At 34.9% G+C, this 16,392-nt stretch overlaps 1 protein-coding gene across 2 annotated transcripts in view; it reads right to left on the reverse strand.

Annotated features, from left to right (window-relative positions):
- Positions 1–16,392, reverse strand: part of CSMD1 (CUB and Sushi multiple domains 1) — a 1,052,613-nt gene that overhangs the window by 490,789 nt on the left and 545,432 nt on the right. For both annotated transcript variants that reach the window (XM_058020501.1, XM_058020500.1), the window contains exon 5: positions 11,791–11,998. In XM_058020501.1, the coding sequence (XP_057876484.1) occupies positions 11,791–11,998 (208 nt within the window). The remainder of the gene's footprint in view (positions 1–11,790; positions 11,999–16,392) is intronic.

Here is a 16,392-nt window from a genome sequence, read left to right on the forward strand (position 1 = left end):
AGTCCATATGAACATTAGAATCCATAAAGCCCTTATTTGGGAGCCAGTCTGTTCACTTCAGAAATGGGTTGCACATGACCTACAAATAAAGTTATTTTCCCTCCTTTTTGTTTCTGGTATAATTTTATAAGACCTTCTTTAAATAATCATCATGGCTCCACCAAAGTAGTTGCAGCTGACAGACGAGCTGAAAGAGTTGAACCTGAGTATATGAGAAATGGGACCACAGAAGGTATTGGCAGAACCTTGTACAAATCTTGTCTGAAGATAATCATTATCATGGCATAGCAGCTCTATGAATAAAGCATGCATAAGACCTGGATTTTAAAGAGAAACTCAAATTGTTTTATTAATGATGATACATTCCTTTATTTTCCCATATAATACACACAGCTCATCTCAACATATGTAGCAGCAGTTCTACTGACCTGAGTTGCTTTAAATGCACAACAGTAATTCAGTCCCACAGTTAGAAATAGGAGCATTTGATGGTATAATTAAAGTTATGTCAATGTTTGTGTACAAGTGGCTCAAACTGAAGATGACATTCTTTAGTCTTGAGTGCTTAACTTTTCAATATTAATGATACTTTATGAACACGGAAAAATGACAAATGACGGTTCAATAAATCTGCATATATGCTCTGCTAGAATATATCCTACTTCTGTTCTTGCATGTATTTTAAGCTACACTGCTCTCACTTCAGTCAGCTAAAAAAGACAGCTTTTGATTATTGTGATGATGCAAGTAAATTCACAGTTTAGCTTTTTATAAAAGCTCTGAATACAAAATAAAACCATATGATCAGTCTCATCCAAATGGAGACAATCATGTATCTCTAAATGAGATTTTAATTTAAAATTAAATAATCCTGTGTTACTCAGTCTTCACATAATATTTTACTGTATTGTTTCTAATCAAAATATTTTAATATCAGGGTCACATCATTCCAAAAAAAAAAAGAATTTTTTCTAATATGAGCTCTGGGGAGGAAAACTTGCATTTTTTTATCTATCTCTTCTTTCTCCATAAAAGTGGGATGAAATAATTTGCCAATCTTATCAGGACATGGAATAGTTTTTCAGTTAATATGCCCATCATCATCCACTGTTGAAAAAGGAACCATTAGTACTTCCATTTTTGTTTAGATGGTTTAGATCTGAAATTATCACTCTTCATTGTGGTGCTGCCTCAAGCTTGGCTAAACTAGCAAAATCCTTCTGTTTTCTTTTTATTCACATCAAATTGCCTTCCTCACTGATTGTCTTCCCCCCTACTGGTCTGGGAGATTTGATAAACAGAAACAATATCTCATTCACCACTACACATCATATCGAAACTTTCTGTGCTGTAACTACTTTTTTAAACATCAGAGATAACATAACAGCACAGTATGTTTTAAGTGCAGACTTCTACAGAAAATCCTTTAAATCCAATCACTAGCCTACTGTGTAGGCATTTAAAAAGAGTAGCCATCAATAAACATGTTATTTAAATTCAATTTAACATTCTTTTAGAGTCAAAGAAACAATCAATGTATTCTGTGTGCTAACTGAACAGAGGTACCAGGGGCCAAGGTATTTATTAACTCTAAGAACAGTTCATTGGCAGCTTTACTCTGAGCTGCTGGAGGTCACAGCACTGTTCTCAGCAGAGAAAACATGCAACAAACTAATGGGTAGTTGGTCTAACAAACTTGCAGTGGAAATTCAGGAGGAGATTTTTTTGGAGAAGTATGTCTCCTTTGGTAAATATTGCTGGAAAGAAGAAAACCCAAACTACTAACAAATGGTTTTTTTGTCATGTACCATGTTTTAGCAACATGGTACATCCAGGAAAAAATAAAACAAACCTATATTCACACTTGATTTTTACATAGTAAAAATCTACTCCTCTTAAAATGTGATGAACAATTGCTGGGATAATTTGATATGCAGGGAAGTAAGAACACATTCAAATATGCTAATACCTACTGAATAATTTTTCATATGCTTGGGTGTTTGAAAGCATATGTCAAAAAACCCAGAATGTATTAAAACCCTCTGTATCTTTTAGCAAATGGCAATAGTTATTATTAAAATTCCAATGTATTTGAAATATCAGATAGAAAACGACAGTGCTTTAAAAGAGCTGTTTGGTAAATTACCATCCTTCATCTTCACTGATCCTAATGGGAAAAGATGCCACTGCCCATGTCAGGTAAATTTACACCATGACTGATTTCCTTTCTGGTACTATTGCTAAACTAGGTACCAGTGTCAAAACTAGAATTTGGTCTGAGGTCCAGGGAATAACTATCTTTTTGTTTCCTAGACTGATCTGATAGTCCCAATACTGATCTTTGTTAATTTTGATTTGACCAGATGAACTGAACTGTATTACTTCTACAAGTTTGAGATTTCATATTTATATGCAGACAGATATTAACAGCAAGATTTTCTCCATTAAACTTTTTCCTTCTCATGCAGTAACACAGACCTCAAAAAACCCCATAAATTAGAAAGGTCCAGTTCAAATTCCAGTTGGTTTGGATTTTTGTTTATGTGTTTGTTTGGTTGTGGAATTTTATTTTTTTTTGGTGCAGAATTGTTGGTTTGTTTTGAGTTTTGTTTTGTTTTGTTTTGCTGGGGTTTTTAATCAGTGAATAGGTGTCGTTTTTTCAGAACTACTGTGATTATTGCATGCAAACCTAGAATCCCCAGCAAAGGGGGAGGGAGGGGAAGAACTGAATGTAGCATTCCAGAAGTTAAAATATTTGTATGTTTTATTTTAGTCTTCGGGTTGACTGCATTAGATAGATACTGTGTAAAACCAAGAAATTTAGCAACTCATAATTACCTCTAAGTTTCTAATCTGACTACACCGATATGAACTGTTTCATCATTGAAAAATATTTTCCTGAATCCAATGTCAAGGATTTTGTGAGTAAATGAAGCTAATGGTATAGATACTCTAGAATAATGCAACACACAAAGCAGAAGGATAATTTAGGAGCGTGCTGAATCCCCAGGGTTATAAAATCTATTTAGAAAGACAGTAAAGTAGTATTTTAAGCAATCTGAGCTCTCCTTTAATGTATTTAAACCATGCTCACATACTTAATTTAAAAGATCTAACTCTTTTTTTATGTTCTTTTAAATGTAGTAGAAAATTATACTATGGGTCACAGTGCTTCCTTAAGAGAGTTCTCTCACTGTTATGTTCCTGTGAGTTTGTGATGTGCTATGAATGAAGGCTTTATGCCTCTTCAGCACAGTAGGCTGTAAATTAATAGGTGCAAAGAAAGCAATAGTGTTCTGTGAATTAAGTGTCAATTTAGTGCCTCTGTACTTCTCACTTCATACAGGACTCACATGCTGGTGTTAACAGCTAAGTGGTCTCTGTGTCCTTACAACTAACACAGGCAAGAGATTATGAGTTCAGTCACTACTATTAGCATGGAGTTTATTTACCCTCCTATTTCTTTTAAGGTCAAAATCCTTGCAAAACCTTCAACATACTTTTATACATACAGATACTAATATATATTTTATATATATATTTAGCATGAAAAAAATTACAAGAGATAAGTGATGCATTTCAGATATGTTTTCTTCAAATACAAGCCCAAGAACTTTTGCAAGATTTCTATGAGAGACATTATAATAAACTAAACATATTTATTGAAATTTGTCTTTGCAGCAGGACTCTAAGCAATCTTATTTCTTCTTTAATCAGATTAATCTCAAGATAATATACATGTATAATATATATATATAAGTATATATACACATTATATAATAGGAAGGGAAACTGTGGTCCTTATTCCTTCCAATACTTCATTTCTTCCAGTGCAATGCCAGCGACTCAGAGATCACATACAAATTTGGATGCTACATTTCAGCTTATTTTTTAAACCACTACTTGCACTCTTTTTTCTTCTCTTCACTAAGGCCATTTCTACAATTAAAAACTGTGGGTTCATCACTGCAAATAGCAGAGCTCATCTCCTTATATACTTACTTATACTTACTTATATACTACATTATTTAATATATACTTAAATAGCAAAAAAACTCCACAGCAACCTGACGTGTTCCTCTGTATCAAAACGTTTTTTAAAAAAATGCCAGTAGGAATGCTGAAAGCAACAGCAAGACAATGCCCAGGATGGTGGAAATAAATGTAACCCTGTCTTAAGATACCAATTTCCCTGCATCTTTGCTTTCTTAACCATAGTCAGGTTTCATCTTCTCTCCTACATACATTTTAGGGAGGGTGAACTGTTCACTACCTGTCTAATCCATGCTAATTTTTTTTTGAATTTCCATAGACTCCAAAGATACTGAGCAGTGTTCACTGTATTTCCCCAAGCCTGATAACAATTTACTTACAACTGTGGATAACTCATTTTTTCAAGTAGGCATTTGAATGCCTGAAGAAAATTCATTTTGGAACATGATGATTTTGATAAATACAGCCAAGTACAAGATATATCACCGATGATATCAGCTTTTTAATCCTTATTATAGGAAAACAGTAGGAGTGAAGAAGCTGTTTATCTGGACATGTTTAGGTTTAGCAACTGCTTTAAAAAAAACAAAACAAAGAACTGGCTATAGACACAATTAAAACTTGCTATTTCCCACTCAGGGAATTTTAAAAGACTCAGGAGAGCAATACTTTTAGAACTAGAGTACACCAACTGCCTGTATAACATGTTTAGTATACATAGCTGATGTCCCGTGCAAAACACTCTGCCAATTTTCTGTATAAATTCCCTAATATGTGAGTGGGGATACTCCTTTCTGAGACTGTGCTTAACAGCTCTCAGACTAGTGAGACATTCTCTCCAAGATCACAAAACTCCACAGGAACTCAAGTTCAGCACTGTGTTTGCAAACTTTTGATACACTGTTTTGATTATGACTAAAGCACATGGTTGACTTTAAAAAAAAAAAAAACATCTCGGGGTATATGTTTTTCAACCCTTTCTCTACCAGAAACCAGGATCAACTATGATTTGTCCATTCTCTTTTGGGATAGTTTTTAACAGATTTTAAGATGAAACCATTTAACACAGCAGGAAATGCTGAGGGAGAATGCTGAAAAAGGGCTCATTTGTGGGAGCAAAGGGAGCAGTGGGAGCACAGGTATTACCGTCAAAAAAACAACTTGGAGAAAACCAGAGAGACAAGCATCAACTTGTCAACAAAGGCAGCAACTGACAGGACTCAGGAGATGAGGAAAAGATGTATTTCACTGAGCCTTTTAAAGGGACAAGGTGTTTGCCATATTATTTATTTTGGGGATTTTTCTGTCATTAATTCAGTTTTCAATATGCAAATCCCTTCTGATGTTATCTTCTGGAGTAATACTTTGAACGAATCATGTATGGAAGAAATCTCTTAGTATAATGTATTTCATTAACAGAAATTTCTTTCTACTCAGCTAAATAAACATATTATGAATTGCAAAGTCTGGAATCTTCTGTCAGAATCACTATATTTTTTCAGTCTTAAAAAACTCTTCATACAGGCACAGAATCTACATTAGCCACTCACCTTAAAATTTCTTTGTCCCTCCAATGTATCTTGGGGATTTGGTACTGAATAGTGCTGTGAGGTAAATCAGTTTTAAACATTTTTGTGTTGCTACATATATTTAGTAGGTTGGGTTCAAGTGCTAGATAACTTTATTGCTAATTTTAACATGTCATAGATGATGTAATTTTACATGGTAACTGAAAACTTTGCAACATGAAAGTCAATTGAAAGAATTAGAGGGTAACTATACATCACTTGTTTTCCTGAAAAAAAAAAAAAAAGGTTCATGGCAGGTCAGACAGACAAGTTATCCAGTAGAGAAGCTTAAACCTATTGGTTTCCTAACCAAAACAGCTAATAGGGGAAAGCCAGTTAAAGGCAAGAGAAAGATAAGAGCTCCCAAAAACTAGCAGGTAGCAAGAGAACCCCTTACCAGTAACTCCAAGACAAGCATATAACTTTGCAGAGTTTCCTGGTGACACAAAAAAAAAAAAAAAAGGAATGATGGTCATGATGTCTCTAAAGAAGCTAAAATGTAAGCAATGATAAATAAATTAATAAAAATTGAATAGTTTCCTCAAATGAAAAAGCTGGACTCTCACTGTCTTCCCTTTGTTGCATGGCCATGGCATATCTTTTCTCACCTGATGGAGAAGGAAACCAAAAACAGTGTCTTATATTGGCACAGGTCCCAAGCCTTTTTCTGATGTAGTACTTTTTTATTGAAGGTGATCCACAAGTGATGCATCTTTTAACAGCAAACCAATAGATGGTGCTCTTCAGCTGTCTAATTATGTAATTCTGAGCTAAACACTGAGCTCAGATGTCTGGATCTAGTGCCACAGGTGTCTGTCAAAAAGGTGATCTAGACCACTCCATTACCTCATGCATCACTTTGCTTTAGGCCTCTCACAAGGAGGGTGGTAATTAAGATAACAACAGATCTATAAACAGGACCGAAAGCATGCAAATTGAAATCCTACTATTTTGAAATATATCTGAGTGTTTGGACTGGTGTATTTACTAAGAAACACAAAATAGTATCCAGCTGTTACAGGAGTTATTTATTAACACAGAAGCAAGAAGTGAGTTTCAGATGACTCCAGGTACTTATGTCAAATTGTATGCCAAGACTATAGCAATTCATTAGTGCTGCTTCCAAATCACTCTCATATCCACATAAAGTTTTATGGCCTTTCACTATGATATTGAAATGATTTATAAGGAAGTCAGAATAACCTTAAAGGTAATTTTAAATAGCATTAGGAAATTAATTTAGACTAAAAAGTATGACGTGTAGTTCATTCTCCTACATTGGCAAATACTGACAAAAATATGAAGGAAAATAATTTTGGGTTTAAATTGAAGCACAGTAACAAAAAAATCAGTATTATAAGGTCAAAGAGAAAAAAGAAATGAACAAAATTTGTTCAAAATTAGAATTATTAAAAAAATAATAATAGCAGAATTATTCTTAGTGTCATAATCACCTTTCATGCACAGTATAACAGTCTAAGATAATTTGATGATTTTTAAAAAATCCTGGCCAAACCACACTTACATGAAAAAGCCTGAGCTGGACCTACCTATACCCATGTGAATTGTCCAGCTTTACCTAACCTACACATGATAATAAAAAACCCCAGTCTTCCATCTCAATGGGGAGTCTTGGGAAAGATTAAGATATTTTCAATAGGATGCTTTCCCTAAGTAATAGATTTCTTTTTCAAAACTTTGTTCAGCTAAAGTCCAGATTTCTAAGATACTTGAGATACTTCTTAATACTTTCTGTAGATGTACCTTAGATTCAATTTTAAGTACCATATAACTTACACAGATGTATAAAGGAAGTTTATGTTTGGAAGTATTTTAAAAGTTATATTCATTGTTCAGCTTTTTTTTTTTTTTTTTTAATATTCTAATAATCATCAACACAGAAGCCCTTCAGACTGAAAAAATCAACAATTTGGTGGACTTGGAGATGGGCTCCACACATAGCAGAGGCAGTCTTTCTGTTATGTCCTCAAAAGTACTGTTTGTGCCATTGCAAGCAATAGATTATCAAGTCAAACGAAACTTAATTTATGCCTAAAACTCATTATGTAATAGCAAACTAAGAAAATTATTAAAATCCAAAAAGATTTCTTTCACCTATAGTCTAACTGATAGCCTTTCTACTTTTTTTACAGATTAAAAAGGGTTTTCTATGTCCTTCACATTCTTTTTGCATTCATGTTCCTCTTTTAAAGCCTGTTGACACTTCTATTGATTCAAAGCAGAATTAAAAATGTGATCACCTATATTCATTCAAGATCCGGAGCTGCATAACTGCTTTCTAATTGAAAAAAGCAACAAAACACACTCAAAACAAACCAAAAATCCCCAAACAAATGAACCTTGAATAGCTTTAGACGTTCTAACTGTATAATGTACATAAAAGAAATAATATCTTCTAACTCTTTTATAAACTAATTCCATTAGGATGTATCATATGAGCGATTTTAAAAATAAGAAAAGCTAAACAAATCTCTTCTTCCTTATTAATGCACTGGAAAAGAAGCCAATGATCAGCTATGTAAACCAGAAATTCACTGAACTTCTTATAGAAGGTTTAAAAACATGTGTGGCATAATACCTAAATTAAAATATTAGTATTATATAGGAGAAATATGTAGAATCAATATAATTACTATAACCTATCTTATATAAATAATTTATAGATACATCAGATTACTGTCCTTTAGCATTTAGATTCCACTTGTCCTTGCATTTCTATTGCTTTACTTAAAAAAAAATGCCCATTCTTTTTTTACTGCAATCATGCTGGAACTGCTTCTAACTTTGCAGATATGTTTGGAGACGGTAATCCAGATATATTGCATCATACACTAAAAACACTAAAGAATAATCAGTCTGATATTACTTTCTTATTTCTTGCTCTCTTTCTCGCTTTTACAGTGCTCATATATGTGCCTTTTTTCACTTGTTCTACAGCAATTATTCCTTTAAGGGGAAAAAAACAATCCTAATTACCAGACCGTGCTAATGGAATATGTGACTCCTAATACAGAATTAATGTCTAAAGCTGTTGACATGATGCCAGATACAATAAAAGGGAGCAATTAAAAAGAAAGTCACATTTTTAGATGATAACACCCCTAGACCATTAGTTTTAAGTATGGAACAACTTCCCATTTAAACACACAGCTGATTTTAGCATATTACAGAATGCACTACATTTAGCATGGCTCCAATGTCACTATGGTAACTGTTCTGGCTTAAATATAGCTGAATGTGTAGCTCCATTCCAAGTTTTCCAATAATCCTTCAAACATTTCTTGTGAAATTGCCCATAGCTTCTCCTGGCTTTCATCAGTGATCCTGTACTAATCCTGCACTGGAATCACTGGTACCACTACTGTTCATGGTGTCTTCGTGCCATGGAGACTGGGATGAAGAGCACCCACAGCAAATTTGCTGATGACACCAAAATGTGTGGTGTCATTGACACACCTGAGGAATACGATGCCATCCAGAGGTACCAGGACAAGCTTGAAAAGAAGTAGATCCCTGGAAAACTCATGAGGGTCAAAAGTGCCAAGTGTAAGGTGCTGTATCTGGGTCTGAGCAACCCCTTGTGTTAATCCAGACTGAGAGCAGCCCTGCCAAGAAGGACTTGGGAGTGCTGGTGGATGAGAGGCTGGACATGAGCTCCCATGTATGGCCCTAAAAGCCAAATGTGTCCTGGGCTGCATCAAAAACACCACAGCCAGCTGGGCAAAGGAGGGGATTCTGCCCCTCTGCTCTGGTGAGACCCCACCTGGAGTGCTGCATCCAGCTCTGCGTCTCAGCACAGGGAAGACATGGACCTGTTCGACCAAGTACAAATGAGGGCTACAAAAATGAATGAAAGCTTGAACACTTATATAAGAAGAGGGTTTTGGCTGTTCAGATGGAAAGAGAAGGCTCTGTGAAGATCTCATTTCAGCCTTTCAGTACTTAAAAGAGGTTTATAAGAAAGAGAGGAACAGATTTCTTTTAGCACAACCTGATTTGACAGGACAAGGAGTAATGATTTTAAAGAGGGTAGATTTAGATTGCATATAAAGAAGAAATTTTTTGACAGTGAAGAACTGGAAAAAGTTGCCCTGAGAGGTGCTGGATGTCTACACCCAGAAACATTCAAGGTCAGGACTGAGCAAGCTGATCCAGTTAAAGAAGTCCTTGATCACAGTAGAGGGGTATTACTAGATGGTCTTTTAAGTTTCCTTCCAACCCAAATTAAATTTTGATTCTATGATCTTAGAAATACAAAATAAATCCATGTTTTAGTGATCAGTGCTAAATAATGACCTCCAGAATACCACAGAAAACAAGAAAAATGTTGAGATTAAATTCTAGGAGAAATAAAATTGTTATTATATCTCTGTTCCAAAGTAAAGCTGACCAATATTGCATGAGATCAATGTTTCCAATGTAGAATGTTTCCAATGCCTTCTGCTCATATTCTATTTCATCTATTACCAGAAACCAAAAGCACAAGTATGTTGTAAAAATGCCTAGTGGAGTCTCTTGAAATTGAATGGACATACTTTTATGTAGCAAACTTGCATTAGTTCTTCCCCTTCAAGATTTCAGTTTCTGATCCTCAGAAGCCCTAAGGAGAAGACTTTACATTGATGACTGTTGTGCATGTCTGTGCATGAGAGGCAAGGGGGTATTCATACATTGTACTTCAGACATGAGCACTTCATTTGATACCAAGCTGCTTCACTGACTGCCATTACACTTTTGCATTGAAATGCTGGAGAGTCATCCTGTGAGATGGTCTTAAAAAATTGAGTGCCAGACAGGGCTATGGGATAAGGGGGTTTTGCTCTGGTATTTTAATAAGGATCATTATGGTGCACCACTTTGCCAAGGTGAAATGCGCTGTGATGATGCACACACACAATAGACTGTACATACAATTTATAGACTTCACAAATGAGCATATCTAACAAAGATTCCCCAATGGGAGGCTTGGATGAATGTCATGATATTCTTCCATTTGAGGAATTCCCCTCTGGAAGGCCAAATATTTAGTTTACAGGATATGCTCTGGAGAGGACCTTGGTTTCCCAAGATAGCGTGGGGTTTTCTGGCCTCCTACTACAAGGCCTTTAGGGTGTTTGATCTCCTGGCCTAACAAAATACTAGGTCTATGCTAAGTTATAGGACTTAAGGAAATACAAGTATGCATGCTAAGAATACTGAGGATACATACAAGTTATATAAAAATTATATAAAACAAAAGGCAAAAATCATCTTGGAATCAGTGGCATAGATTTGCATGTGTCTTTAAACCAAAGTTTTCATATAGTTGCCAAGTATAGTTACCACACATTTTTATTGATAGATTTTCAAAAGATCAGGTGCTAGCTATAACTTCACAATTATCAATATATTGCACTGTCTAGCCAGTTATGACATCAAAATAATAGTAGGATTGCTTCCTATCTGTAGAAAGGCATTCTGATGATAATAATCATCAGTCATCTGAGAATATCTACATTTTTCTAGGCTAAATTTTATAGCAATAGTGCATATGTCAAGCACAAGACATTCTCAGAGAGAAAAGGATGAAAAACCTGCATATGTAGGCTGCAAAGAAATTATAATACAAACTGTTCCACAACTGAATCCATTCCCACAGGCAGAATGATCCTCTTTTACTTAGTACAAAGAACATAGATTTAGTATTACAATTACAAATCCCTAATTTTGCTAAGAAAAGGGTTTTAACATCAGCTAACATAAGATAGTAATGCTTGCATACACACATACACATAGTGAGACTGAATTACAGCCTGTTTAGAATAAGATGCCATCTATTAGCTGTCTGTATATTTGTTTTACTCAGGCTCACTTGCTCACTACTTTCATTGCTGAAGTACAATATGTCATTCAAGACATAACATCAGAAAGTGTTCTTATACCAAGTTCAAATATGTAACATGAATTAAATGCTCACTGATAAGATACCATACAAATATAACCCTAGTAGATGGAGGAAAATAGGAGGAAGGACAAAGATGTGGAAAGAAACAGAAGGAAACTATTTATTTTTTCAGTTCTAAAAGGTGAAAGGGACCAAAAAAGAAGCACGAGAACCAGTCATTGCTGACAGGTAGAAAATATCTTAAATATCCTCTGATATCTTTTCAGTTAGGTACCAAAAAAAAGAAAAACAGGAAGTGATATCATTAAAAGATCTCTGACTTACCATATTGATGGTGCTTCTGTTCCACTGATCTCTAGGAAGTCATATCCTTCCTCCAACTGGAAGTCAGTAAAGACCAAAGCAATGGTGTCTCCTGGTTCAGCCAATATGGTCCAGGTGCAATCAGCATTATTTTCATACTCAGAAGGGAAGTGTGGACTTGAAATAGTTCCGCTTGTCCCACGCAGTGTCCCTCCACAAGCTCCTTCAGCTGACAAACAGAATATCAATTACTAATGAAGCTGCACTTCAAACAAGCGAAGCACCGTCCTTGTTTCTGCTATAAACCCAGATCTTCTCTACTCACTGAGGACCCATAAATATGCACACACAGAAATAAAATAATGTCTAGGTGAATGGAATGTCTGGCCTTTAAGCAGCAGAGGTTTTTGGTTTGGGTTTTCTGACTTTTTTTTCTTGTTGGTGTCACTTCAGCACCAGGTCAAAAAAGAATGAAGGTTAGCAGGGACACCTATTATGTGCTGATTTGGAGAACCTGGCTCTGTGAATGTGTGCACAGAAGAAACCTAAAAGAGAACTGGGCACAAAATCACAGAAACAGTTAGACTCTTTGTGATACAAATTTAAAAATATTGAACAAATATTTTCTTTCACTTATTTCTTATAACAAAAAAAAAAAAAGGTAAAAACCTGCAGATAAAAAAAATCTTCTATTTTTCACTGTCCTAAACTAGGAAGCATTAATAACATCATACTATCCTTTCTTTCTTTCCCTTTTTTTTTTTTTTTTTTTTTTGTTCTGAATCAGGATGTTTACAGATGACAAATGAATTCAGAAGATTGTTTTTGCCATCAGTCAATAATGAATATTTTTAATGATTATTAACAAATTTTTTAAATGAAAAGCATAGGATTTTTCTCCTAAATCTTGAATGTTATTTAATATTTTGCCAAAGTATTTAGCAAATATCTTGTATTTTCCTTGCTAACCCCAAGAAAATATGTCATCCGTACAATTAATTGACATAAGAAATTAAAAATTCATCAGGTGGCTTTTGCTTTTTGATAATGTGGCAATGAAAGCCAAAGAAGCAGTAATTAAAAAAATTCTGCATAGGAGAAGGATCAGGAGAGAAGCATTTTATTTTTATCTCTTTTATCATCTTTACTTACTGCTACTATCATTAGGTATTATTTGCATACTGTAAGTTCACATGGAGATTCAAAAACACATAGCTTGGCAAGGTGCATACCACGAGGTACTTATAGTCCAATTAGGATAATAATTGAATAGCTAATTAAGACAACAGAAAAGTGTAGGAGTGGAGCTGCTCTTCTCAATCATAATTGAAAGCCTGTCAGTGAAAGTGTGTTTTAAAGGAATATTTGAAGGAAAAAAGGATTCATTAATCAAAGGAAGAAGAATGCTGGGTCTGGACATTAGAAAAAGGAGACTATTAAAAGGGACTAAATAGCCAATAAGTGACAGAAGTAAAAGGAAGAATTTTAAAAAAGGCAGAAACAGAATAATTTCTTTAATGTTTAAGTAATGTATAGAGCATCAATTTGACTAAAAAGAAGAGAGAAAGCTCCTGAATGGCACGATCTTTATGCTTCTACATGCAAAAGTAAATTTTGATGTACACAAATGTAACGTAACCTTGGCTACTAAAGCTTTATTAATTTAATTTCTTGGAACACAATTTTTTCAGAGGAGGTCATGTTTTTTCAATAAATTTCATATCTTACTTTCTAGATCCTGATATTTATAAGTGTTTGGTCATTTTTAAAATGAAGGAATACAGGTAGAGTAGATTGACTTTCCTAAAAGATTTCTTTTTTGTTGGTAAAATCAGGCCATTTCTGTGATTCCTTCCTCAATTTCTGGCTTTTTATACAGTGTATATTGAAAGGGCCATTGTGCCACTGAGGAATGAAAGGGGGAAAGGAAGTGAAAATTAAAGGACCGTGGATAAAGCTGAGAATCCAAGTAAAATCCTGGTGCATAACACATTCAAAGACTAAAATAATTTGAAAACTACTGTAAATCCATAATAAATCAGAAAGGAGAATTGAGATTTGTTACTAAATAATATCTAAAATTTCTCTTTTTTTCCAGTCTTTTTGTGTCTCTGTGTGTGTTTGTGTATTTGTTTTGGGGGATTTTTGTTTTTGCTGCAGCTTTGCTTTCTTTATTTGTTTGTGTTTTGTTTATTTTTTTTAATAACTTTCTAGCACTTCATTTCAGATCATCATCCAGGCCAGAAAAGAAAAAACAAATTAATGCTGTACATCCTGTATCTGCCCTTTAAAGTTTCAGTCTCTAACACACAACAGTTCCACCTGTATTCTTGAAAGCTAGAAGGCAGACTTTTCCCATTCAGGGTAATCAGCAAGATGAGCAAAATCCTGTCATCCATATCTCTTTGGTAATAGCTGTTACTGTTAATTTTTTTTAATGACAGCATCCTCAATTATACCATCTCTCAATGTTTATATTGACTTTAAGTTACGTGCTTAAAAGTGGTAAATACAATACTTCTCACTGTTCCTGATACAGAGCCCTTGAATAATCTTTGAGCTCTTAAGTTCAGAATTTTACAGCTGAAATGTAGTTTATTATTACTGGCAACCACATGCAAAAATCTAATTTTATACACTGCGCATTACCAATGAGAGCCAAAGGAACTCAGACTACTACAGTTATCTGCCCAAAGGGATGCATAGCCTTTTAATCTATTCACAACACCATCCTGAAGAGATTTGCCAGAAGTCAAGCTAACACAGAAACAGAAAGAGAACATTGGTCAGCTAGGTGAGACCACAGAAACCAGCCTGAAGCAGAGAGCATTTACTCTCTGGCAGATATGCTTTGGGTATTTCCTTCATCACAAGCAGCACACAGGCTAAGGCAACAAGGCTGTTGAATAGTAAAGCATAATGCATTGCTTAAGTGAGTGCAGGCAGGCACGATGTGGCCTCACTGCTCAGAGGATGGGACACTGCCTGGTCTCACACAGCTGGTCCCAGAGTGAGCTGGCCTCCTTGGACTGTCATTTTTGGCCATGGCCTTCTCTGTGTTATGCATTTGAGAGAGTTACTGCTCAGGAATCCTAGTGCGTCACTGTGCTTGCAGTAATTTGATAGCAGATAGTGCCTGAGGCTTCATGAATTCAAACTCTATGTGATTTACAAATTGCATTTTGAATTGTGCAAGTAATTAATTCCAAACACTTATGGTTATTTTCAAGTTGTAAGCAACTGCACAAAGTGCTGTTTGTATCAGCATAAATGACTACTTGAAGTATAAAGCTACAAACATTTGGATCTCACAGTAGTCAGGAATTAAGTGCTCTGAATTTAGAGAATATGCATCTCATATAAAGTACACATGCAAAAACATATGGCTGGCACCACTTGACAAAAAATATGTATAATGTATAGATGTGTAGCTTAGATAAAACAGATAAACATATCCATCAAGTTTATGCATGCAAAAAATGCGAAGTACCACTGTGGAAGTCAATGAAAAATCTTTCATCTTTTCTTCAAGCTAGAAATAGTAATTTCAACAAAAATAATAATCTGGCAATTTTAGTAAGCTGTATTTTGCATAAATGAATCTTGCTACAAGTGAGATCCATGCCTTGATGGGCAAATAGCCAAGGATGTAATAACAACAAAACCAGTATCTTAAAAATCTTCCTTAGAATTTGTTTAGGTACCTTTTGAACATTAAATCATTTTTTACAGGACTTTTCTCTTGTCACCACACAATGCTTTCCAGAGGGCAACGTTCTGTATTCTATGTATCTTTTTTAATACACCACATTATAAAACGTTTAGGCAAATAAAATAACATTTATTGCATAATAAAATCAAAACAAAGCAAAAAACCTCAACACTAACCTAACCTATCAAAATTTATTATGAATCTTTCAAAATTAACTTAAAATTTGAATTTGAATATTTGAATTGGCCTTTCCACTTGAAGTTTATATTGAAAGCTCTTCATGTGGAAAATCACATTACTACACTACTCTTTGAACATAAGTGATAAAAACATAGTGATGATTTAAAGAACATAAAATTCATAGTAATAAAGTTTTTCTTCTTATGTCATTAGTAGTCATTTCCTTATCTATCACTAGCAATAGCACAGGTGCAATTAAAACTTGAATGATATTTTATGAATCATCATCAAATGACATATTGTCAGTTTGAGTCACATTTTATAAGTCTTATCAATTAAAGAAAATTGCAGCCTTAGAGGATTCTAAATGAACCATGGGCCTAAATTATTTAGCAAGTCTTATTAAAAGCTTCTCTGAGAAAATTCTTTCTTTATTGAGGCTGGAGAGCACATCCATGCAGGGAGACCTGGGGGTTTGGGTTGATGGAAAGTTGAACATGAGTCAGCAGTGCCCTGGCAGGTAGGAGGGCCAGCTGTGCCCTGCCGCGTGTTGGGCATCACCAGCTGGGCAGGGGTGACTGTCCCCTTCTGGATAGCTCTGGAATGGCCCCACCTCACGCACTGTGTGCACTTCTGGATTTCTCAGTCTATCAAGGACATCAACCTATCAGTGTGTGCAGAGCAGGTCTTGAGGGCAAGAGTTAGGAGGAGTGGCTGAGGTCCCTTGTCTT

The sequence above is a fragment of the Melospiza georgiana genome, chromosome 3 (assembly GCF_028018845.1).
Source record: "Melospiza georgiana isolate bMelGeo1 chromosome 3, bMelGeo1.pri, whole genome shotgun sequence".
Taxonomy (NCBI): Eukaryota; Metazoa; Chordata; class Aves; order Passeriformes; family Passerellidae; genus Melospiza; species Melospiza georgiana.